The sequence below is a fragment of the Macrobrachium rosenbergii genome, chromosome 26, assembly GCF_040412425.1.
Source record: "Macrobrachium rosenbergii isolate ZJJX-2024 chromosome 26, ASM4041242v1, whole genome shotgun sequence".
Taxonomy (NCBI): domain Eukaryota; kingdom Metazoa; phylum Arthropoda; class Malacostraca; order Decapoda; family Palaemonidae; genus Macrobrachium; species Macrobrachium rosenbergii.
In genome coordinates this window covers 4,625,071-4,650,287 of record NC_089766.1, presented here as the reverse complement: position 1 = coordinate 4,650,287, position 25,217 = coordinate 4,625,071, and the positions used below count along the sequence as shown (strand labels likewise).

The 25,217-nt window shown below is 37.9% G+C and overlaps 1 protein-coding gene across 25 annotated transcripts in view; it reads left to right on the top strand.

Annotated features, from left to right (window-relative positions):
* Positions 1-25,217, top strand: part of LOC136852948 (broad-complex core protein isoforms 1/2/3/4/5-like) — an 83,772-nt gene that overhangs the window by 22,283 nt on the left and 36,272 nt on the right. For 11 of the 25 annotated variants that reach the window (XM_067127996.1, XM_067127989.1, XM_067127988.1 and 8 more), the window contains exon 5: positions 3,271-3,327. In XM_067127996.1, the coding sequence (XP_066984097.1) occupies positions 3,271-3,327 (57 nt within the window). Of the gene's footprint in view, positions 1-3,270; positions 3,328-16,884; positions 16,983-18,000; positions 18,409-19,228; positions 20,484-25,217 lie in introns of those variants that run through there. The other 14 variants (XM_067127981.1, XM_067127983.1, XM_067127982.1 and 11 more) reach the window with 3 other exon arrangements.

The window sequence follows — 25,217 nt, the reverse complement described above, 5'->3', positions numbered from 1 at the left end:
GAAGTGTTATAAGAACAGAAAAAACTGGATAATGAAAAGGGCAAAACTGTGAGTGATACATTTGATTTATTTTAAGGACTGACATTTGTTTTTGGTTTAAGGTTGGACATCTGACATATAATTTAACTGTTAGTGTTGACCTGTATTCTCTGCTTGAAGAAATTGGGTGTCACAGGTTTTTCATTGTTGCAATCTGTAAAGGCAAGGTGATTGAAGGCATTGCCCTGGGAAGAGGTATTTCGGGATTGAGATGAAGTGAAAAAGATGATGAGAGTAAGATTGATGAGGCCAACTAATTTTTATGATAAAAGTGAAACCGGTGTGAGAATGTGTGGATGGGAGAGCGACTGGTTTGGTCTAGAAGTGTTTCTAATTGGCAGTCACTGGTTAGTGGGAGGGGTTTACGTTCCCGGCCGAGTGCTGCTAACTGAAAATTGGAGATAATAGCCCTGATAAACCGCTGAACGGCGCTGCTTACCAGATATCAGCGCCGATAAACCACTTGCTGGCACTGAAAATTGCTTAGCGGCACCGAAAATCTGGTTAACGGCGTTGCTAGCCAAGCGCCGTAGCACCGAAACGCCATTAACTGATGCTGCTGGTAGGCAGGGACTGCCTGTTTAAAGTTGTTCTGTTTGTGTTTCTCTATAAATGGAGTGGCATGAGACATCAGAGAAAAAGCTGGAGTTATACAGTAGTTGCAAAGATGTGTGACGTAAATTGGAATACTTTTACAGATGAGTTGTAAATCAGTTAAACTGACATGTCAGTTTGCCGTAAATGACGCTTGGATGGGATATTGGTGATTCAAACGGCTTAGATCCTAGATCCGTGAAACCTGATATTTGAGACTATGAGATAAGCCGTTTGGAGGGGGACGGGCTGACTTTAGATAGAAGGCAGCACCTGTATAGTCAACTTGTAAAGATTGGCAGCGTGTAGTTGTTTTGAGTGTATGTTGCACATGGAATATTCTGACGTACTGTATAAGAAAAATTAGCTAGTGGATAATCTTGTATAGTATTTAAAAAAAGAATTGTTGGACAGGGTATAGGGGTAGATTATTTTTTATATACACGTATAGCATGTTGAATATGTGGCCATTTAGAATATTTTTGAATGTGAGAGTGCCCATTTAATTGAAGTGAGGATGTGGAACAATCAAACTTTGGTAAAGAAAGCTATTTTGAGTGTTTAAATTACATTTGAATTAAAGGTCTTACTTGAACAAATTTCAAGAGTAATCATGCTTATGGAAAGTTTTATTTTTCTAATAGTTCAAAAGTTTGAGACCTAATTAAAATTGACAAATTGAAAAAAGAGAGAATTGTTATAGAAATAGTTGCTTTTTTGTAACACACACTGTTTTTTTTATATAAACCTCTCAGTCATCTATACCCTATGAAAGACTGAGGAAATACAGGCAAAGACTAGTTACTGAAACTTCCCCAGAGGCCTAGAAAGGTTCTCAACATTGAAAATACCACATACTCAATCCGAGGACCTAGTCCTGACTTGGGCGAAATCTCACACTTGAGGTTCACAGGGTTTTTTTTGCTGAACTTGGAATATGGGGGTGGACGGTGCTCCCAAAGGCAGCATTCATGGAAACTAGTCTGGTGTTTCTTTGGCATGTGGTCGGGGATGGTGGAACCTAGTAGACCCACCCTGGACAAGAACTTCTCCCTCTTAATTTCAAGGGGGTGGGTAGTAGGGAACTTCACTCAGGCAGAAGAGCAGATGGGTGTAGTGGGGCTCCTACTTCCAGGCCCAATCTGTTACAAGGGAGCTCGTTGATGGTCTGGCTGTTGGCAAACATCATCAGCACCTGGATAAGTCACTTGAGTGCAAAGAATCGCTGCCTTTCCATCTGTCCCATGAAAAATGTCCTTCTGCTTAATCCTCCTAATCATTGTGGCACTTGACAAGGGAAGAGCCCTATGAGTGAGATCTTGCCCAAACTCAATGAATGGTTCCAGGTTCAAGCATGGGGCTTATATTGGATGTGATTATAACTTATGGCACAGGACTTCTGACCATACTAGAGTCATGTGTATTGATCCGTAGCATTTTCGATGATTATCACTTCAAGGATGGGTTTTACATATGCTTCCACAGTTGTGGTAGAAGAAAGCGCTGTTGATAGGGACTTATGTTCACTTGGCTGTAGTTGGATGTCTTCCAAGATTGGCAGAGTGTTTCATAAGGTTGGCAGAGGCCTCATGGGGCACAAGGGCAGCTCTGATTGCTTATTGGCAAAAGTGAAAGCACTTGAATCATAGCTGCATGCAGTTCACCGAGAGAAGTCCCAGTGAAAGACTACCTCTCAAACTGGATCACCAACTTTACTTTCTGTAGTACTCAAAATGGCACAAGAAGTGGTTGGATGGCAGAAAGCATGGGCTGGTGGGCAATCGTGCCAGTTTTGGTCCTTACATCCCTTCTCAGGTTCGGGAGGTGAGGAGTGGTAATGCTCCTTAGGCTAGTGAAAAAGTGAGCATAGTATTAATAATTTGCTTTGCACACAGCTGTGAATTACTGACCTTTGAAGGACTGTGCAGGAATCGTGATATTTTAGTCTTCAGCTTGATGAGTGTGAACTTGTCATGAAACGTCCAGATAGGTAGCTGATTTAGACTGAAAGAGAACTAGGATGATTTATTTTGTGGTAGAAATGTCAAGCTTGTGGATTGATATAAAAATAAGATTTTGATGGCTGTTGTTTTGCATATTGATCATATAAGAAGAGACTTACTTTTGACTGGAGATGTCAGATCATCATAAGTACTGTATTTTATATGGAGCAACCTCATAGAAAACAGTCTATTTCAGTTTATGGTAGAAGACACAGTCACTCAGTAGGGACTTTATGAAATTTCTAATCTTTGGTCTATCACAGAACATATCATTACACTTTAATCAGATGACTGAGTCATATTTCTAGGTGTTCATATACTCGCCTGGAAGTTGTTCTTGAATGAGAAGGAAAAATGGAAGTTTCTGCAAAAAGAGACTAAAGGGAAGACCTAAGAATTGAAAGGCAGATAGCCCCGCAAGTGTGAGCTAGAGGGACAATGCAAAGAACCTTTGTTGACCCTACTTTGCCACATGGCATACAAGGCATGCTTTAGGCAGTGATCCCAGTAGGGCAAATGCTGACAACTGCAAAGTCGACAACTTGTAGAGGATTTTATGACCATAAGATTTATTTTTGTAACTATTGAGTATCAGATTATGTCTTCTAACTTGATTTTCCTTTCCCCTCCACAGGGTTATATCCGGGTCCAGGAACTTCAGGGTCTCTAGGTCAGCATGATTCTTCTCAAGGTAAGGAAAGGAATTTGAGCTTTTGTAATGCAGCCACATAATAAAAACACAGGCCTTATTCGTTTTTAATTCCAGTGCGTTCTAAAGGAAGTACTTTAATTGGACTTACTGCTTTGAATTTGAGAAAAAAAAAAGGGAAATATGCTCAGGCACTTGTATATTTAACACACATTATTCAAATTGGAGTGGTTGGGACATAGTTTCATCAAGGTTAACAAGTTTTTTGGATAGTTGTACATTAGGCTTAATACAGAAAGTGGATTTTACTGAAAGCATAAGTAAAAGATATAAAAACACATACATATCCTTTTTCTCCCTTTCTTTACTGGAAAAACCTCAATCTTTTTAATGGAAGGATGTTTAGAAGTTATGTTTTGAAGTGGGTAGTAGGTCATCCCCTCTCTCTGTGGATATAAGACTTGGAATTTCTGGGAGTTAAGATTGATGCATTGTGGGTCCATGGTAAGAAGGAAAGAGTTCTAGTTAGGAAAGGGATACTCATGGCAACTGTTGTGTTTCAACCACTGTGAGGGGTTGGAAGATTGTTGGTTGGGGATCCACTGCAAAGACTAGAGTAGAATTTCAGGATTTGAAATTCCATAATGATTAAACCTGCCATTAAAACATTAGTGATTTCGAATTTGGATGGTATGTCTTCATTGGGTTTTCTGATGTCTCCATATTGAATGTATTGATAAATAGTTTTAGGTATAATTTTCCTGCTTGTTGTTTATGGGAACTTTGTCCTTGTTTCTGGGAAAGTATCGTTTTGATTTTAAGGGGAATGACAGCTGTCTTAGAAATAATAGGCATATTGAATGTAAATATTTTTGCCAATTAAGCTCGTGTACTTAAATGCAGAGTTTGCTGTGAACAAATGTTTGATGTTAAGACAAGGTTTATCATACAATTGGGTTCCATACTAGCACTAAATATCAAAGTGCAAATAAATGGTTAACTCTCCCTCTCTCTATCTCTAACTGCCACATCTTTTAAAACTGTAAAGCATTGTGCTTCAGTCTCACTTCAATCCTAGAACAAGCATTAGAAGCTCTGTACTCCAGTCTGCGCTATACCCTAATCCTGCTGAGATTGCTCGTGCTTCGTCATTTGCCCTCACTATCTGTCCCCCCATGAAACTGTTTCTCATGTTTTCAACCTTCCCCATTCAGCCAGTACAGTTATTTACTGGAGATATGAATGAGACAATTCCCTGGGTAGCCTTCCATATGAGTCAGAATGCAGTGCCACCTGTCATTTCAGCAGCTGCAATACATGGCACAAATCTAATGCAACCCAGCAGCTTATATCCAATTTCCAAAGTCATAGTTGATGGATGTTAGTATTGGTAATTACAGTATTACAAATCCTGTCCAAGTCCACGTAGGGGAGGGTTTGATTAGGTCTAATCTATCATCCACTAAGCGGTGGAACAGATTCTCTCTCTCTCTCTCTCTCTCTCTAACAGCACAATAATGAATTTGAAAATGGCCCAAAGCAATATTTCCTTTTGATAATTTTGGTTTGACTTGCTTGGGTGAGATGAATGTTTCATTCTCTCTCTCTCTCTCTCTCTCTCTCTCTCTCTCTCTCTCTCTCTCTCTCTCTCTCTCTCTCTCTCTCTCTCTCTCTCTCTCTCTCTCTCTCTCTCTCAGAGAATTACATTTCCCAATAATATCACGCTTGTATAATTTTGTTATACCGTTTTTGTTGGTTTTGCCATGAAAGAAACCAATCATTATTTGCAATATCTTCCTGCAATTTATGCAGTTGTTATTTCCTCTTAGCGGACAACTCTGCGCTCTGTTTTGATGTAGTCTTTGAGTACTCTGTCCCTCTTTTGATGTTTGTAGTGAGAATCTTTCATGGTGTTCCACTTTTTTCAAGTTTTTATATGAGATGGTTTTTGTAAGACTGACAAGAATCTATTTAATTGAAATCATGTCATGATATATAGCAGATCCTTTCTATCTCCGTATAAGGGGGCCTGCATTGACTTTGACTTCTCTTGGTACTTTGTAAATAATGACAGAGATTGTACAAAGCATCCCTTTGGCCTGAGGTCGTAGCTTTCTTAATTTACATCTCATTTTCCTCAATATCTCTTCATTTAGCTGGCCAGTATTTCCAACTTGACCATGCAGTCATATCAGCTCTTATTTAAGAAAAGCAGCATACCCACATCAAACCCTTTGAACTATATCAAGGGGCCAAGATTTTAGCCTGCTGGTGTGGTTAAATGTTAATAATAAAAAGGTCTTTGATGCAGTCAAGCTTGTTTTGGTCTGGTTTATGTTTGAAAACGATCCTTTTTAGTTGGGTGGGTTTTACTTTACGAGCTAATTCATTTTTGATGTTCGTATCAATTTCATTTGTGTTAGTTAAACTGCATTGGCATTTCAGTTTGAGGTGATGGTATACACATTTCATGTTGGGGTTAGTGTGGTCCGACCATAGTGGAAGGGTTAGTCTGGTCAAGGCATAACAGCTCCCATAGGGGGATAGTGCCGTCTGTGCACCTCATAAGGTGCACTGTAGGCGTTACTTAAGGTTCTTTGCAACGTATTCTCTTTCTTCCATCTTTCCACCTTCTCTTAACAGTTGATTCATAGTGCAACTGTGAGGTTCTCCTCCTGTTACACCTTTCAAACCTTTTACTATCAATTCCTGTTTTGGTGCTGAATGACCTCATATGTCCCAGCACTTGGCCTTTGGCCTAAATTGTATATTCAAGGCATAACAGAACATGTCACTGATCTGTTTGTTAGGGACGCCTTTTCATGAATCTGCAAGGTTCTTGTGGTCTTTGTTGTCATTGAGGTTTTTGTTAAAGGTGTATTGTGATCTCTGTTCATTCATTTTGATGTCTGTATAGAGCAGCATAAGTTGTAAACCTATTTATCGATGTGCATTGTTTCTTATCAGTGTCAGTACAGTGCTCCTTGAGTTTTTATATCTTGCAGCGTGATTCTGAATAGGATTATAATAATGTCACTTTTAAGGCAACCAGTTGGATTGTGGGGCAAAAATATGGAGGTGGTAGCCTTAGTATTTATATATCAGGAATAAAGAACATCATTTACGTCAGTTTTATCTTGAGAAATTCAGTCAGTTACCCCTTTACATATATATAATAAATAAATGCTCACTCCCCCTATATTAGTTACGTTACGTGAATGAAGTTAATGTGGTACAAAACCCGTGTTAAAAGATTTGTGGCACAAACCAAAACCGTTGTAGGTTGCTTATTTGTAATAGAAATTGGTTGCTATTGCATATAAGTACTGTATTTTCATCTCTATTGATTATGCAGTAAACACTGTGTCCCTCTTTTACACTAGATGGCTGTGTCATTATGGAAGGCCATCTTATCTTTTTACCTGTTTATCCTCTGTGTCCTTCTTTCCCTGGCCACCACACTTTTGTTTACTCAGTTCAAGTTCTCTCGAGGCTCATAGTTTGACAGTTCCAGGAAAATCTCGTATTTTGCAAATTTGAGGTCTTTCTAATGAGTACTTCTTTCCACAAATATTATGTGATATCATAGATACTCAGTACATATCATAATCTTGGGTTTGTTGTAAAATAGACAAGGTTTGACAGCCATTGTCGTTGACACAGATTTTTTATGGAAATCTGGCGGAGGGCAGCTACCATTTTTCTAGGTGTACCTTTGTCAGTTTTGTGAATACAGTATAGTATTGTATGGTTTAGTTTACAGGAGTATGTACTGTGATCGTTTTTAGGTTGTGTGTGATTTTGTGAAATGCAGACGTAATCCCACATGCACATCCCCTGCTTATTTTAAAGCAACTAATTTCATAATAAATATAAGATCCACACACATGACTGACAGTAGTTTCTAAAAGGTGCATATAAAAATTTTAATCAACTTTACTAATCATATATGAGCACTGCTTACAGTTTGCCTTGACAATCACCCTGTACATGTTACTAAAGGTTCTTTGTAGCGTCTGTTTGTTCTTAAGTTGAATTCCCTTCTGCCTTTTACTTTTTAATTCTTCCCTTGGGTCTCTCGTCATCTAAATTTACACGGCTCAGATTTTCCTGTCATTCAAAGATAAATCATTTTGGATGAAGATTTTTGTGTTGAAGAATTGCGAGTAGGTTTCATTTAACTATTATGTAATGACAGTAGAACATCTCAAATTCTTGACACTTTTTGGATATGTTTGCCACTACAAAGTCTTAGAACCAAATAGAAGACTATGAAGTAATTCTGATGTCGGGTTGGAGTATTTGAACCTGCATCCAGAGAATCTGAATGAGGTCACCTTGCCAACTGGAGATAAGAATTACTTCATATATTTGCATTTGGATCTAAGGCTTTATAATGACAAATGTATCGAAAAAGCATGGAGAAGTTGAGAAGTTGAGAGGGCATTGTGGTGATTACCATTACATATGTATCTAGTAAAAAGTACAGTAACCAGTAGGTTCTAGTTAGTCCCCAGTTTATGGCGGGGGTTCTGTTCCCGGTGTCGCGCCGTAAGTTGAAAATCCCCGCAAACCGGAACATCTAATTATAATGGGAATAAATAGTGCTTACAGCGCCTTGAGCGCTGTAAAACTGGGTTAATGGCACCGTGAGCCAAGTGTCGTAAAACCGGAATGCCAAAACTGAGACAGCCTTAACCCGGGGACTGCCTACTTTGATAAGAAATGTAAATGTACTTATATACAGTATGTATTATAAGTAAAGAAACCTCTAGGTATTTGAAGGATGAAGGTTGAAAAAATTAAGTTTGGCCATTAGAAAAGATATACAAAAGTCAGTACGTACACTTAATGCATAGAAGTACAATAGTCTTATCTCGTAAGTACAAGTGAGCATATTTTCCCTCTTTGTTTTTGAGTGTGAAATTATCAGGCAGAGGACCTCTGGTTATGCGGAAACAGCTCATGAAGTGGCGTTAATTTAGCTGTAAGTTAACATACTGTCTCTGTGACACATGTGGCTGCATTATGTCGTTTGATATTGTTTGTCATTGCATTGCTTTATTACCAGTGTGAAAAAAAAGAGTCGGCAGTCGTGCCGAACACCATTACGAAAGTTAAGTCTCAAGAATTTGTGACTGCCTCTGTAGTTTAAGGTAACTGTGCAAGTTCAGATTTATTATTGGTGGAAGATCTTAGCCAGAAAAAAAAAAAGGCGTACGTTTTTATAGAAGTTGGAATGAATGAGTTGAATGTGCTGGAATGAAGAGTTAATATAGTTTTTGGGGTGCAAACCATGGATTGGAAAGCAGAATTATAGGAAAAGGGTTTTTTGTGCCATTAATAATTTTTTTGCGTGTATGTTTATTGTGTTTGCATGGAAAGGCAAGCAGTATTTTTTTTAAATTATTACTGTACATGTTTAAGTTCAGTGATGTAGTGTAGCATTGCATAAATGGATATATATTAAGCATTCTACTTTTGATGTAGATTTCAGTGCTAGAATTAATTAGTTTTGGGAATGTCTGTAATGTTAGTTTTTGCTTGCTGAAAGCTATGCACCAGTTATGTTTTAGTTAAAGGGAAGATTTATTGGTGTAAAGTTTAGAGATTAAAATACAGGACACTAGGCAAGGGTTTGGTTATTTGTTTGGAAACAGAACCGACGTGACTGTCTAAGAACGTGACGCTTGCAAGTAAAGCTGGCATGTTTGAAATGATTGGAAGTTGTAAGTGGTTGAGTGGTGGTTTGATTGAAGAAAGCAAGTGAAACATGAAAGCACGGTGAACACATCCTAGCCTTCGTTCTCCGAGAGGGTTTTTTTCTGGCTAATTTCTTCGTGCAGATGAAAATTGATGTACCTGAATGCTAAATGGTTTGTCACATTGGGTTATGCAGGATGACTTAAAGAGTACCGATTCATCCTTTTGAATTCCATACCTCTTTTTATGGTTGAAGAAAGTTATAGTATTATAAATACCAGCAGCTAAGGTAAACGTACTGCATTCCTTTGTGACAGCCCAACAAATGTGTTTCTGCATGATGGAATTTTTGTTCTGTGGAAAGCAATTTTTCTTTTTTACTGGTGAACACTTCTTAACTTATTGACACCAAACGTTTGAAAATGAAAATGAAAATATAAATGAAGGAAATGTTTTTTGAAAGTTCTAAGAATTTTTTTAAAGTCTATGACATAACCACCTTTTTATGAAAGTTCTACACTAGCAAGCAGTTTTTTATTGGGAAATTAGACTTAATGATTAGGCTAGTTGAGGGCACTTCCTTAGAGGAATGTGCCTTAGGGCTGGTATTTAGATCCAGACTGTCAGGTTATTGATGAGTCCTTGGGGAAAGTTAGAAGTTACAGCATAAAGCAACAATAATTTCATTGCTTATGAGACTTAACTTGTTATTAAGTTATTAACGCAGGCTATAACAATACATGTACTTTGTTACAAACATTGAAACACTTGCGTTGTATGCAGTACAGTTTACACTTTAGACATCAAAACATAGATATTTTGATACCATAATCTTGAAACATTAACAAGTTTTTGGTGTAAGTACACAAAGAATTTTAAGAAAGCAGCAATGGGATGATGTTGGCATTAGTTATTACTTATGGTAGTTATAATTTTCTGATGGGCAAGGGGGAAGAAACTTGAGTTATTAGTGCAGTTGTAAATTTTTTTTTTTTTTTTTTTTTTTTTTTTTAATGGATATTTATTAGTGTTTTCTATGATACTGTAGTGACCTCATATTACTGTATAAGACTTTAAGGTTTTACCTGGGGAAGGGCTTACTTGATATTAGATCTATTAAAGAAGATTATTTCCCAATGTTAGCGATGCCTCAGCGACATGTAGTCCAGGTGACAATCATTGTCACCCAGTTCTAGTAGGGCAGGTGGGGAATCTTTATATATCTTGAAGATTAAAGCACTCAGAGAAATTGTGGGAACTGCATTGTCCGAAATAAGAGGGCCAGCTGTGTCTGCTTATGGGAGCTTCAGTACAAGCCGTGGACAAGATGTTGAGAGTACATTACAGCTGACTGTGGTTTGATGTCCTGTCTGTCAGTTTATGCTTGATATGTCTGGTTGAGCTCTCTAGAAATGTGGTACAGGCAGTCCCCGGTTATTGGTGGGGTTCCGTTTGTGAGGATGTGATGATAACCGAAAATCGGTGATTTCGGCTCTTTATCGCCGATTTTCGGGGGTTATAGGCGCCGAAATGCGCCGATTTTCAGTTATCGGCGCCACTGTTGGGTATTTATTGGCACCAATACCCAATTATCGGCGCTGATAAGCAGAAATCGGCGATTTTTGGCGCCGAAAATTGCCGATTTTCGTCGCTAGACAAGCCCCATAAAATCAGATCGCTGTTAACCGAGCCCGCCGTTAACCGGAGACTGCCTGTATAGTTCACTTCTTGTGCTTTTTCTTTGAGGCACTGGAAACCCAGTGTCCCCTGGACTTCTTCCCAACTAGGCAGGTGGCAGCAGTCTGTAGGCTGCGTGAGCATGCCAAAGAATTTGCAGAGTTTGGTAGTTGAAATGCCATATAAATAATGTCTTATAAAACTGTCTTCCAACACTTAGATTTTGTATCTGCTGGGTTCTTAAACATCTGCCCCTAAGTTTTCTCCTTTGCATCTCCTAATTCAGCAACACTCACGCTGCTCAAATCGTAATGTAATTTTATAAAATGGTAGGATTCAGATATTTTTGTAATTGTATAAAGTTACAATAATTATCTTTAGGATTTTGATGATAGTAAAAAAGATCAAATAAAATTTTGACAGCAGATGGGATTTGAATGATATGCGAAGGGTGTTAGGCGATAATTTAACTCCACCTTCCCCAAAAGTACGGGTAGTTCGGAGAGTTTTGTTTCAATATCAGTTTTGAACAAAAAATCATGGAACTTTTGCCTGTTTACTGAGATAAACTGTTAATATTTTATATTATATATTTTCATATTACAAAAAGAATAGATCTATCAAGTAAAAAAATATAGTACACTAGAAGTAATAAAATAGTGGTTCTCGGCCAACAGTATGTCATTCTGAGTTTATGATTTTATTTATATTTGTAAGCGTACTAAAAAACTTAAACTACTACGGTATTTACAGTTCTTTGAAAATAAGACCGAAACTACCATTATGTAGTGATAAAGAGATTTACATCGAATAAGAAAAGAACATGATCTTCAGGTTCATAAGCAGTCACCTAGGACCAAGGGTGCAGTCAGCCAGGACCGAGGTTGTTTCATCACTTTCCTTTACAAGGTTTGGATCTCCGAGGAACCTATAGGGGTCAAGAAGTGTTTTGGTTGTCGTCTTAAAATCCCTTCCTTTTCATCAGTTTGTTCATTCTGGGGATTTTCTGTTTTCTTTTTACCTTTCCATTTGCATATGCTTAGTACAAAACATAAGTTCAAGCACTGTTTTGATGTGGGAGGTATATTGCTTCACACTTTATTTCTGTATTTAGTAAAGCCACAGTTTTATTACTATTTTTTCATCATTTTTAGTACCCTTTTCACATGTTGTGTTTGCTAGCCACTGAATTTTTGGCTTGCTTTAATTATTTAACCATCAACTTTGTTTTTAATTTTTATGTTTATGAGAGTCTGGGCCAGAGAGTCTTCATCGTTGAATTGGCCCCAGTGTTAATTGTTTAGGCTTTGATTTTTCCCATAGTATCATAAACGTTAGGGTCAGGCGTGTGTTCTGCAGCAGCCTTGCGAGGTATACAGTAACTGGTCACATTAGCAGTAGGATTGTTCCACCCTGAAGAGAACATGCATATGACTTTTCTGAAAAAACTCAAGTCAGCGCCTCCTTTAATTCTTCTATCATTGGTTTTATTTTATTTTATTTCTCAGTTGGTAAACATATTGTCAGCTACATTGTCATACTCAGCTGTCTTTGCATTGTCTCAAGACTAGTAAAAATTGTTTTATGGCCATTTCGGTAATGGAGATGGGTACACCTCTTGGGATACAAGCTGTGACCTGACTTTCTTGGAGTCCCTGTCTGCCATGAGCTGGGCTTGTTCCTCCACTGGTTTGTGAGAGGATTTTTCTCCACATCTCACTCATGGCAGTGACATCCCAATGCTGTGCCTGAATCAGTAGCCTGTTTTGTTGTTTCCAATCTAGTTTCCATTCGACGTCATTGCTGCTTGCTCTCCCCCTTACTGGCTTAGTTCAAGCTTTCTTTCTTACCTGGTTGGTTTGTGCTGTCCATCTCGTGCAATGGCAGTTGTGGTCCTTGATATGCAATGCCCCCAGTGAATAGTGGGGTTGGCTGTGCTTCCTGCTCCACGATATTCGCGTATCTCATCACCAACTCTGTTCTTGAGTGTGATCATACCTGTTGAGGTTCATCCTTGTCATGGAATTTTAAAGTCCCTGTCTCAAGACTTCTGTCTTCCCTGGAGGCACAAAATGAAGATCAGTGATCCCTGGGTGCACAGAGCTTGCATTAATGGCAAAAGTCAAGACCATACTCTTTCTAGGACTTATGCTAATGACCAGGGGTGTTCAAAGAGTCAAGGGACATGCTTGCATAATACAGTACGTATATTCTACAGTAGTAATGGGGTTGAAAAGCGAATTATTTCAAGAGGACGATGTCATAATGGCAATTCCTTGTATCAGAGGGACCCCTTAGTAGAACAGTAAGGTTCATCCCCTGTTCCAAGGTCCACAGCCAGTCCCCTTCTGATTGTTCAAGCATGTGACTCAGCACACCACCCAGTTGAAACTTCTGCTTATTCATTCATCAAGCAATGCACCTCCTCCTCCCACCTGGCTATCCTGTATCAGCAGCCAGTGTATATGCCCAGGAAGTCACACCTAAAGAAGGTAGTGCTAAGGACAGCATTGTGCTTGTAGAGAGTTCTGCCGAGATCACAAAAGGCCTTGGATAAGACTTCAGGATGATACATATGAAGTACTTGACACTTTTTCAGCCACCTTGTTGGATTTTCAAACAATCTTCCTTACTGGATTGACCAATTTTCTGTTCCTTTTCTGCTGGATGTAATGTACCAGTCAAATTTAGCTTGGCTGTTTTGGGTACTGTTGTGCCTTAGTAGAAATATTACTGTAATCATCATAACTATGATGTTAGTGCATTGTTGTATATTTTGTAGATATTGACATGTAGTGAAGTCCATTCTGATTGCCCGAATAGGTGGTCACATGAGCCAAAAGAGGACTAAATGCATAAGGACAGGGAGAGTGGTGGTTAAACATCTATCTGAAGCAGAATCTACCTCAAGACATTGTTTTGTATATCTGCAAGACACAAAATACAGATTAACTCTGCTATGAGACTTTAAAGCAATAGAATGTGATAGTAGTTAAAATAGTGGCATTAGGTAACTACCCACCTTTCCACTAAGGCCTGTAATGCAAAATACCTTGGGCATTAGTAAATGTACCTTGCTTTAACTTCTTAGGCTTGTGGTGACATCTGATTCTCAGTACATTAGTAAGTGATTCCAAAGATACAAATTTTACTTCATTTATAAAAATACATGAAAATGTATGACAAATATTCTGCGCATATGCCACCCTCTGATGATGTGCAATTTTCTGAGGAAGTTGCAACCAAAAGAAATGTCTGTCATTGCTCAATGAGAGTTTGTGTGGCACGGACAAAATTGGTGAGTGGCTGAAACCTGGAATGATTAATAAGAAGATTAGGGATTAGTAGAATACTGCTTCATGTGGAAAACAATGAAAGTATTTTATGTTTGTTAGTTGACATTGATGAACCTATCATTCTCTGGTTATTGGAGAAATTCTTTCTGCAACAAGGTAGTGATTATCATTGAATATTTGAATATCACTGCCTTAGCTTGGGGTGCAACAACATTCAGTACAAAACAGCTTCATTCAACAAGCTTGTACACAAAGCTGCAGAGTTTCAAAATGAAAGCGCATTTCCAGAAAAAGATTTGGGTTTTAAACCCTCTATATTGAGAGGTTACAGACTTATTTCTTTGAGGTTACAGCCGTTATTTCTTCAGTTCATAGGTAGGAAAGTTTCACCAAGTTGGCAATTCTGTTAAGCCTGGTTGTTGTCCAGAATACTTTCTCCAAGAGAGATATGGTTGGTTACCATTTAGGTCCCCTTGAGATAAGACATTAATTTTTTATTATTGTTTTAAGATAGTTTTTAGTTGATCGCTATGCACATTTATGAACTTAGTTTATAGTAGTTTTTACTTGATCGCTATGCACATTTATGAACTTAGTTTATAGTTAACTGCTACTGAGCTGTTTAAGGGGCTATGCACATTTGTGAACCTATTACTGCAATTTATAGAATTTGGGCTTACATCTTTTTTTTTCAACATGAGGAGTCTTATCTTTCAACACACTGTTTTGTTTAGAGTAAAGAAATCCTCAAAATTTTCCTTGCTGATCTACTTGATCAGTGCTGCAGTGCTATTGAGAATAAAAATCCTTATGCACTTGCAGTTTTCATTTACTGTATTGTCTACTGAGATGTACAAATTAATATGAGTATTCAGTTTCATTTTAATTATATATGTGGTATTCTGTTTTATAAAGAGAATATGCATTGACAGGCTTTTAGTAAATGGGAACTTGAATGTTTTTGTTGGCCTTGGGCAGTAAATGTACTGTGGTAAGGAGGGAAAGGGGTTGTTTGGTATTCATAGTTAGAGGTAATTCTTTTATATAAGTTTGCATCTATGATATGTATGTTATTCATCTTTAGCTTTCTGAAAAGAAAACTATTGTGCTGGCTTTGTCTGTCCATCTGCACTTTTTTATGTTGGCAGTTTTTCTGTCCGCCATCAGATCTTAAAAACTACTGTGGCTAGAGGGCTGCAACTTGGTATGTTGATCATCCACCCTCTAATCATCAAATATACTAAATTGCAGCTCTCTAGCCTCAGTAGTTTCTACTTATTTAAGGTTGAAGTTAGCCATAATCGTGCATCTGGCAACGATACAGGCCAGGCCGCGACCCGCCTGTGGTTAAAGTTTCATGGGCCATGGCTCATACTGAGATCACCAAAAGATAGATCTATTTTCGGTGGCTTTGATTACATGCTGTACAGAAAACTCGATTGCGCCGAAGAAACTTCGGTGCATTTTTTGTACTTTTTTTTTTTTTATATTTGTCATCAGTATCACAATGGTCATAGTACGTAACTTCGTGGGAAGTTTGAGTCATCTGTTTATTATTTTGGGGGTTTACAGTTGACAGTGGTCCTCATGCAATATAGACAGTACTAAAGGTTTATTGCAGCACCCTTTCTGCTCCTTTTACCCTTTCAGTCAGTCTGTTTGCTCTCATCCCACCCAGCTACTACAACTTTACCGCACTCTGTTTTCTCCACTGACACAGGAACAGTTTCTGTGATTCAGGCTTGTGGAAATCTATGTACATATGATTATGATCTCAAACTACCTCCTTCCGGAGGCAGGCTGACAAGTGAATGATGGGTGTCGAAAAAACTAGATTTTTAACATTTATAGCTAGGTATGGAATTTGGCAAAATGAATAGGTATGGAATTTGGCCAAATGAAAAACTATATAGTTTGGGGTGATTCCCACAACCATTCCCCTAAACTGAATCATACGATTTTGTTTTGGGTCTCAGTAAAATGATGCTTTGTTACATTGTAGTGCAGTAACTTTTACAGAAAAGTATCTGCACATGCAGTGGGCCCGAACTGGCTTGAATGATAATGGCAAGATGTATTTATATATCATAGGTTGAATTTTATCTTTTTTTTTTTTTTTTTTTTTGTGTGTGAAAATGTTTTTTTTTTTTTTTTTTTTTTTTTTTTTTTTAGTAATCCACAAACTATAATGATATTTATTAGGCTTCTCTTTGGAGTTGAATGTTATCACAAGGTCTTTGTATCATATTAATTTCATTCTTGTAGATAAATTAATATAAGATTTCTAGGCATTTCAATTTTTTTTTTTTACTGAAGAGGCAGGGAGTAATGGGTGGGGGTTAGTTTTTAATTGAAGGGGGGGGGAGGGTGAGAGCTAAAAAGGGTAGCAAAATAGTTCTTGAATAAAAAAGATTTTTACAACTTGAACAGCTGACCTCCCAGCTGTTTGTCATAATAATATAATAATAATAATAATAATCTGAGTAAATTTTACTATACATATTTTTTCATAAATTTTAAGCTGAAAAGCTTACATGTTTTTTAAAGTACCCTTGATTTTAATCATTAATAACAACTATAACTTGACAGCATGTAATGCTGGTCATGCAAGAACATTTTTACTGTATATGAAAAGGAAATATTGGAAGCAACATTTTTGATGAGGATTTAAAATCCAGAGGTCTTTTTGGTGAGTTATCTCTTCCAGTGTTAAGGCATTTATTTTCTATTGTACGTAACCTGTTTAAATTATTATTTAGAAAAAAAAAAAACTAGAATTAAGCCAGCAATCTATACTGATATCATCACTCTTTATGGATAGAATTAATTGCCTATTTTTGTTGAGTTAAGAATCTGATGCATGTGTAGATTTGTAATCTATTTTTGACATCTGTAGGTGAATGTTCTCTTTATCTCTCCTTAGACTATGACGACTGGGGTCTCATGTAATTGTTGTAGACTGCTCTGCATTAGCACTGTCAGCTGAGATTTATATTTCCACATGCTGGTTACGAGCAAACGATGTGTTTCACAGAACGGCCAAACCTGCTGAGATCACGAGCCCGGCCTGAGGAACTCAGCCTGCCGGTAATCTGTGATCTCAGAAGCGTTGGCGAAGAGATTTGGGAGGGTGTCAGATTAGTACTGTAGTTTTTTTTTTTATATATATATATATTTGGAAGGGAATGCTCAGTTGACCTACCTGGTAATTTTAATTTAAATACTTGTAATTGCTCTGTAAATGCTTGTGCAGTCTGGTTTCTTTTGTAAGTAGTGATTTCTATTATCTGTTTTGAGTTGAGTGTCTCTTTCTTCCTGTTGTCACAGGACCAGTGATTTTAAACATCTTTGTTTTGATATGCAGTAGAGAGTAAACATGTCAGGTCATAAGGTGTAAAGTCTTTCTAGAGAACATTGAGTGCACATACCACTACAGTATTTCCATTGTTTAGCAATGTCTGAATGAAATGGTAAATGTGTTGATCAGTCAGGTAAAAAACACCTTTTTTCTGTGAAAGATTTGTAATATTGAGGCTTCTCCATGATATTTCAGTTATTTTTTTTTTACTAGCTGTCACATCTGATTTTGTGGGTGTTTTATTAATAAATTTTCCTATGTTGCTCATAATTTTTGATTACCCTGCACACTTGCCAGAGAGAAATTCATTGCCACTAGTTTTATATTGATGATTTATCATGATGGGTAGCCTTTTTCATTGATGTAGCTTTGTAACGTGTGCGTGACATAATGTGTGCGTGGGATTGCACAATAAATAAAAGGTAAAACCAGTTGAATATTCAATTTTTCCCTTTTGAGAAGTCATTTACCTTTTATTGTTGATGCATACTAGTCAGGTTTGTATATAAAATAAAAAAAGACAGTTTTTTTATCATTATTATTGTGGGGTCAAAGTCCTCTTTAAGCCTAATGATTAGGGGGGCATGGAGGAGGAGCGCTTGGCGGCTGAGATGGGGGCATTTGGCATCAGCAGCAATACCCTAAGGGCCCAGGTTAATGCCATGTTTTGCTCTGTTCCAGATGCCCCCGCTCGCCAAAGGTGGCGCTGCATGCAACCCCGCCTCTGTCCGTTTTGCTGGAAAACATTCAGTAATTCGTTTAACCTGAAACAACACATTGTGAACGTGCACACAGTTGGGGAGGGGATTGAGTGTGAGTTGTGCCACAAAGTCGTCAAGAACAAGTGGTACTTACGAAAACACCACGTTACGGCGCACGGAGCTCCGCTACGACGCTCCAAGGGCCCTAGTGAACCCAAGTCAGGCAACAGTTTGGGCAAACAGCTCTCTAACACAGGCTTAAGTAAGGAACTAGGGGTTGCGCTCAATTCCAGCCCACACCAGATGGACCCGCAGCAACAGCAAGAGGTCTTCACCAAGAAACAAATGGATCGTATGTGCTGAAAGACTCAACAAAAATCAATTATTAGTATGTTCTTCAATTGTATGTTCTACCATTGATATATTGGGAAGTCAAGTATGAATGTCAAATGTGGATGTAATACGTGTCTGTAAACCACTGGAAGCATTTATGGTGGAAAAATGTCCTGTCAGTTCATTGTTAGGGAACCTTGTTAAGAGAAATTAAAAATTAAAAAAAAAAAAAACAACAGGTGGACATTAATGAAAATCAGAGGGATGTTCTGGGGTCTGAAAATCTTAACTCATCGTATTATCTAACCGCACTAAATAAATCTTTGAGAAAAATAATAATAATAATGATAATAATAATAATGATAATAATGATATATCAAGCTTTTAACCAATGGTCCAAGATGACAGCAGCTTCCCTTTTGTGATCCTGAATTAACCAATTAGCATGTGACCAGACTCTCATTCTTACTCCGCATGATCCTGTCCAAGTAGTGTTCTTGTAGCTTTTCCTAGTTATTACTCACCAATTTCTGCAATCCTCTACCCAGTCTGAAAAGGTAGAGTAGTTGGTCCTTATCACTTTCATTGGCTAGATTGTAAAATAAGATTAGTATTTAATTGGCTAAGAGATTGTTACTATATCACTTTCAGGAGGTAACTGGCAGGGTGACTGAATATAACCTTTTAAGATACATCAAAGCCTAAATTGCATACTAAGCCTCATGCCATTTGAAAATCAGTCTCATATGTCCACCTGTCGTTACCCCGGTCGGAAGACCCTGATAGCTCTATGATAATTCCCTTAAGTAAGCTAAGTGGACAGGGATGTCCCCAGCACTTGCCATACTGAGAGGGCATTTTTTCTTCCCTTGCAGACGCCGAATACCTGGTACGGACATGCATTCCCAGGCTTTGGAACAGCCGGCAGCCAGGCATCTGTCCCATATGTAACCGCATCTTCAGCAACAAATTTAATTTGAAACAGCACATTATCAATATTCACACGAAGGGTGAAGGGGTGGATTGCGACGTGTGCCAGAAAAAATGTAAAAACAAGTGGTACTTGAGACGCCACCAGGTGACCCACCACGGGGCACCTCTTAAGCGAAACCGCACCTACACCATCATGGAGCAGTACATGAATGTGAATGATGAAAATGCTCAGGGAGCGCAAGAGGCCGAGGTGGCCAAGGACGCGACCTCTGAGTAGTAAACAGTTGATGATTCGTCAGTGCATTGGGTCCAGGGGAGAGGATTCAGGCCCTCTCACTTGCAATGCTGCAGACACATATCACTAAGAAATATATAAAAATAAAGTGTGCGAGATTCAGCCATTTGGAACCCATTTAGCAAATATTTTTCTTATGTTCATTAGATAGGAACTAAGCAGACTAAGAATAATGTACATATGCGGATCTTGTATGGCTGAACCTTGCACAGTCCCCTCCAAAGACGATGATCATATTGTATTAAACTTTGGCTCAGGTCGAGCCGGCAGTCTTAGCAATGCCCTCAGTTTTCACTCAGGCAGAACGTAATAAAGATAAGTGCTCAACTTTTACATTATACAGTATAGTTAATATTAAATATTGATATTGTCACTACTTAAGGTGTCCGAGCTTTGGATGGCATACAAGGAACAAAGGCCCCAATGAGAGTATTGGTAATGTGTTGCTTCATTGGTGAGTGAATGGTCACTGTTAGTTATGTGTCTGTCAGTTAAAAGTGGATTGAAACTGTTACATGCATAGGGTAACTGATGAAGTAACATAACATGCAGGCAAAGTTTCTTCCTGTCACTTGTTTTCATTTCATGATTACCACTTTGGTTTGCTTAGCAGAAAGAAGCTTTGTCTGATATGCTGGAAATAAGATAGGCTTTACGATGAACCTCTCATGTATTGGTTCCAGTGAAAATAGAAGAGGATGCAGATCATACACCCCTGTAATTCCTCTTGTACCTAATTTGTGCCAAAAAAGTTTTTTTTTTTCTTTTTTCAATAGCTGAAGATGAGGAAATCAGTAACACTTTATTGTATTCTTGAGGAAGCATCGGGGAAAGACGATCTTGCGCTTCCAGTCAGTGAAAGCTGGAGATGATGTGAATACTTGATCTATCAAAAAAAAAAATGACGAAAGTGTTTGGATTATGCATATATACTTCAGGACTCAGTGTACAAAAATAGAAAATCACATCTCTCATTCAGTGCAAAGATATGTGCCACTTACTCATAACTTATATGTCTTCCAGGGCTACGACATTACCTAACAATGTTTTTTGTGTATATTACCCTAGAGGTAGCTGTTGTTGGTCAAGTTTTGGTCACGTTGTGAAATACCTCAGCAAATTATTACGAAAGTGGTTGTTAACAGTTTTTTCCGGGTGGAACCCAGATTATAAGAAGAAGTGTTGCTCGTTTTCACAGTCCAGCTAGGTGACGCTGCTCCTTCGACACGGCAACAGGGGACTGAGTACGGTGGTATAGTGAAAACAGTTATGAAACTGGTTTGCTAATTGTTTTCGAGGTACAGCAATGCTCTTCTTGCATCACAGGGCAGACAGAATTTCAGGATAGGTTCATGTTTCGTTTTTGTGAGTAGGTCATGCCTCTGCGAGACGTAAGAGACTCCGGATGTGTATTCAAGTTATAAATCAGGAGGCATCTGGTAACATATTATGCAGGTTTAGAAGTACAATTACGACAGTTAACACTGTTAAAAGTGGAACTTTTACTTTTGATTTTTCTTTTACAAATTTCTCGTGATTTATGTTTTATAAACTCAGGGATTTTAATGAAATACAGGTACTTTTTGCCATAGCTATAGTCTGGCCTTTTTGGAATTACACTTCTCAATGAGTAGAACTTCAAGTCAAAAGCTTTAGATGAAATTACTGGCAGTTACTTTGGTCAATTTTATTGTTAATTATAGAAGCATTTAATGACAGTAGGTAGTCCCCATGTCCTTTCAGTTTTATAGCACATATGCAATATTTTCAAAATTTATTTTCTTAAGCGAAGTTAACCAGATTTTATTAAGAGTATATGTACAGTATTATTACCCATTTAACCTCAATGCAGTACCTAATTTTTACAAGTGAAAATTTTCTTTGAAAAACTGCGCCAATTAGATGCGTACAGTAGTTGCGTGAATTGTTGTCCATCGTGACCTCTATTTAATGTTATGATGATTTAGAAAAATGCCACTACGAACTCTTGAGTTAAATTCGTGTCGTAGATATTATATAGTTTCGCTGTTACATTGATGTAAAGAAAGAGCATACAAAATATATCTTCACATTGTTATTGTCACTGTACTTCAGATCCACTGGAGCATTTTCTTTGCAATTTCAACGTGTAATGATGTTTCAGGTTTATGAGTTCTGTTAGACATTCAATTTTGGAGAAGGAGCAGAGTTTTCATGAGCATTTCCATGACAAGCGTAGCGTAATGATTAAGATGAATGGCTCTCGTACGGCTTTGTTAGTCCCTGTCTCGTGTGATGGTCGTGTGGGCGCCTGTTTCAGCTTCTGATGGGTGCAGGGCTTGTTCAGAATTAACTGGCGAAAAGACGGCGAAAGCTGTCGTTTATCAGGGAATTATATTGTGAAATTTAGCTATATCCTCCATATATATACTGTAGTAGGATTAATCACCCCTTATTTTACTATCAGAGATTTCTTAAATATTCTGTTGGGAAGTTAATTGTTAATTTTCACTGTGTACCTTTTCATATTGTTTAAAAATTATTGTAGCTCAGTATCTCTCTTCTATTCTTGTCTTGTTTGACTGTTACATGTCAGATTTTAATAGCAGTTTTTTATTCACTCTTTCGTATTTACTTACAAAAGACACAGTGAAAAATATGCTAACCAGGATCTTACTTTTAATTTTTTTTTTTTTTTCACAAAGTCACTGAAATACTTTCTCCTGGTCCTCCTCTTCCTGCAAGACTTTCCATTGCATGATGCCCCAATTTTTATGGTTCTTCTTTCTCTCGTAGTTACATTAAGTTGAAGCGGAACAAACCAGAACCCTGTGTCGATTCGAAGCTTTAACCTTTTAATTTGTAAGTTACTTCAGTTTTTGTGTCGTAGGGACACGATCCGCGCGCGCACGACTATCACAGATCAGGGACGTAAAGAGTGCATATCTTGTAGATGAATTACATGTATCATCATCATCAACATTGGAGGCATCTCTGATGGGTAATGTTAAAGATGGTTTTGGTATGTACTGTACTCTTTGTGAAAGGGAATAAGATCAGAAATAGAGGTGTACTATGTAGTATGCTAAATTAAGTGTTCTCATTAAGTGCTATTTTATTGTATGTAAAATATGATAATATGCCTATGCACTCCATAGTATGGTAGAGCTAGTCGATTTTTTACAATGAAATTACCTTTATCTTTTACATTTTGAAAGCCATTGAGTTTTTATACATTTTTTGAAGTTTAAATTTATTTATATAGTATGTAGACTTTATATATTTCTGGGAATTTTGTTATCTTCTTGAAGGCAGGTGGTGTTTTGTGTGTTTCATATACAAGATCTTTGGATAATGTGCTGCAGCAGATGTTGTAATAGGCATCATATATCTCCTCTTGATCCACTTCTGTTGTCCCATTCCCCACGAGAGGAGGTATTGACGTGAAGCTCTCTTTGAATTGGAGACATTCCAATGAATTCTGGAATGACAAATATGTGATGAACAATCAGTGAGGACGAGGACTGTACAGCGATTTTGCATGATACGCTCATTTTCCCAGTGTTACCCATTGCTCAAAAGGGTTGCGCCAGGACACCAGCCACCTCCTTTGCTGCGCCCTGTACTGGCGTGGCGACAGCGCCTTGCAGTCAGACACAGGCCGAAAAGGCCCCCGTGGCTCACTGCCGGTAGCCTGGTTCCTCGCTGCGTACCAGTGGTGTCTGTAGCAGTTTTGGTGGTGGTGGTGGGTGGGCCAATCCTAACCCTCAATCCCTCACTGTGTCTCTTGTTTCCATATCACCAAGGTTGGCCATCTCTTGGAGCATCCATTCGTAGATTCTATTGGTTAAGGGTGTGTGGTTTTCCCCTCAGTATAATTGCAAATTACTGTTAAATCTTGTGATGGGGATAGAACAGGATTGTTAGCTGGCTAAGAAATTTCCCCTTTTAAGAAGTTCTCGCAGATTTATATTGCTGAGCATTCAGTATCCTTGGGTATTAGATGTTTAGAGAAGGTATACTATATATCTAATATTTTAAGATTATAATTAAAATAATAGAGTATATTATTTTAGCCTCAATTGCCGAGACGGTTGAAAATCGTCGAGGCAAGTGACACAGGGTTATATTAGGCTGTTTTAGGTGTGCGTCAAAGACTGCATGCGGTCGACAGCCTTTTTGGAACTGTCTTTTCATACTGGAGAATGACAACGTACTTAATAAGGCTTGTGCTCCAAGGGATGTTCAGTCTTGGCCCCTAGTAATATATAATATTTCTGAAGGAAGTATTTGGTTGGAAAATATTTTTGTGATTCTCCTTTATTTTTTTTATATGTAATTTATTTAAAAAAGAAGAAAAATTGGGTGTAGAAGTACCCATTTTTTGTGCCAATTTGTGTATATTGTGTCTCGTGTATGTGTAATGTTAAAAGATTCCTTATGTCCTTATGTGTGGTGTCTGGTACTTATGATAAAGGTTTAAGGTGGAGTACTTGGTAAGGATTTACGTATTAATCGGGTGCGCTGAAGTATCGGTGCACTCATTATAGTATTATGAATTTAAGTTATATTTATTTTATTTTGGTATATTTTTGTTGTAATATGAATTTGAACCTCAGCTTCCTTTAGCGCTGTAGTTTGTTGACATAGGTTTAATGTTATATTGTGGAGGTCTTCTTGAAGCATAAGGTTATTATGATTATCTGAAAATTTTTGCCCCCCCATATTTCAAGCTTTTCAAAATCGCAATTTGTGCAATTCTTAGCTCCCAGGATTCTAACTTTTACGCCATCCCACTTTATTTATACGTTTTTGAAGTTTAATCTTGCGTTGCTTTTCTTTGAAAGATGATGACGAGTGGTTTAATGCTAAGGAATGTTTCGTGGTTTTTTCTGCACCTGTTACAGTCAGTCATGTTGGTTTTCATTTTTGTTATTCTTCATAGAACTGTACTGCAATGCCTTCCATGCAGTTTCGAACTTTATTGTATCTGATGTTTGACCAAAGGAAACGTTTGAGTAGGACTTGGACACTTGCACAAGTCTGTCACTTTACTCTGTTGCTTTGAGTCATGTTGCAGAGCCTTAGGTCCTTTGTAAAGATGAAAGTTTACCCAGTTTTAATGAGTACGAGGAATTCTTTCTTCATAAAGATAAGTATTCGGCTTTTCCTCTCTGCTGTTATTGTAATGAAAAGTGCCCTTTTCAATCTACTTAATTAAGAATATGAAGACTTTTAAGGGTTTAGATTGTGCTGTATTGATTTTAAATCCCATCTGCCATTGATCGATTGGGAATATTGGACAACTTCCTGTCTGTCCAGGTGATTTTCAAATACCTCAAGTTTAAGTAGATTGGTAAAATATTAAATAGTATAAGTTTTCTCTAGTAACTTAATGTAAGGGGTCCAGAGGCTGATAAAGCCGTCTGGAAAGTTTTGTTCATTTTTCTATCTTATTTGTTTTTTACATACAACCCTCAGGTAACAGCACTGATATACAGTAAGTTTAGATGTGAAAAATCTTAAGAAAAAGGGACGATCTTCATGGAAAGCATTGTATATTTATCCACATAGAGCCACTCTGTTACAGCCCCCTCCCCCCACGCAGCTAGTTGTTACACAATGCTAGCGCATCACTTGTTGCCCAGCCCCCATCC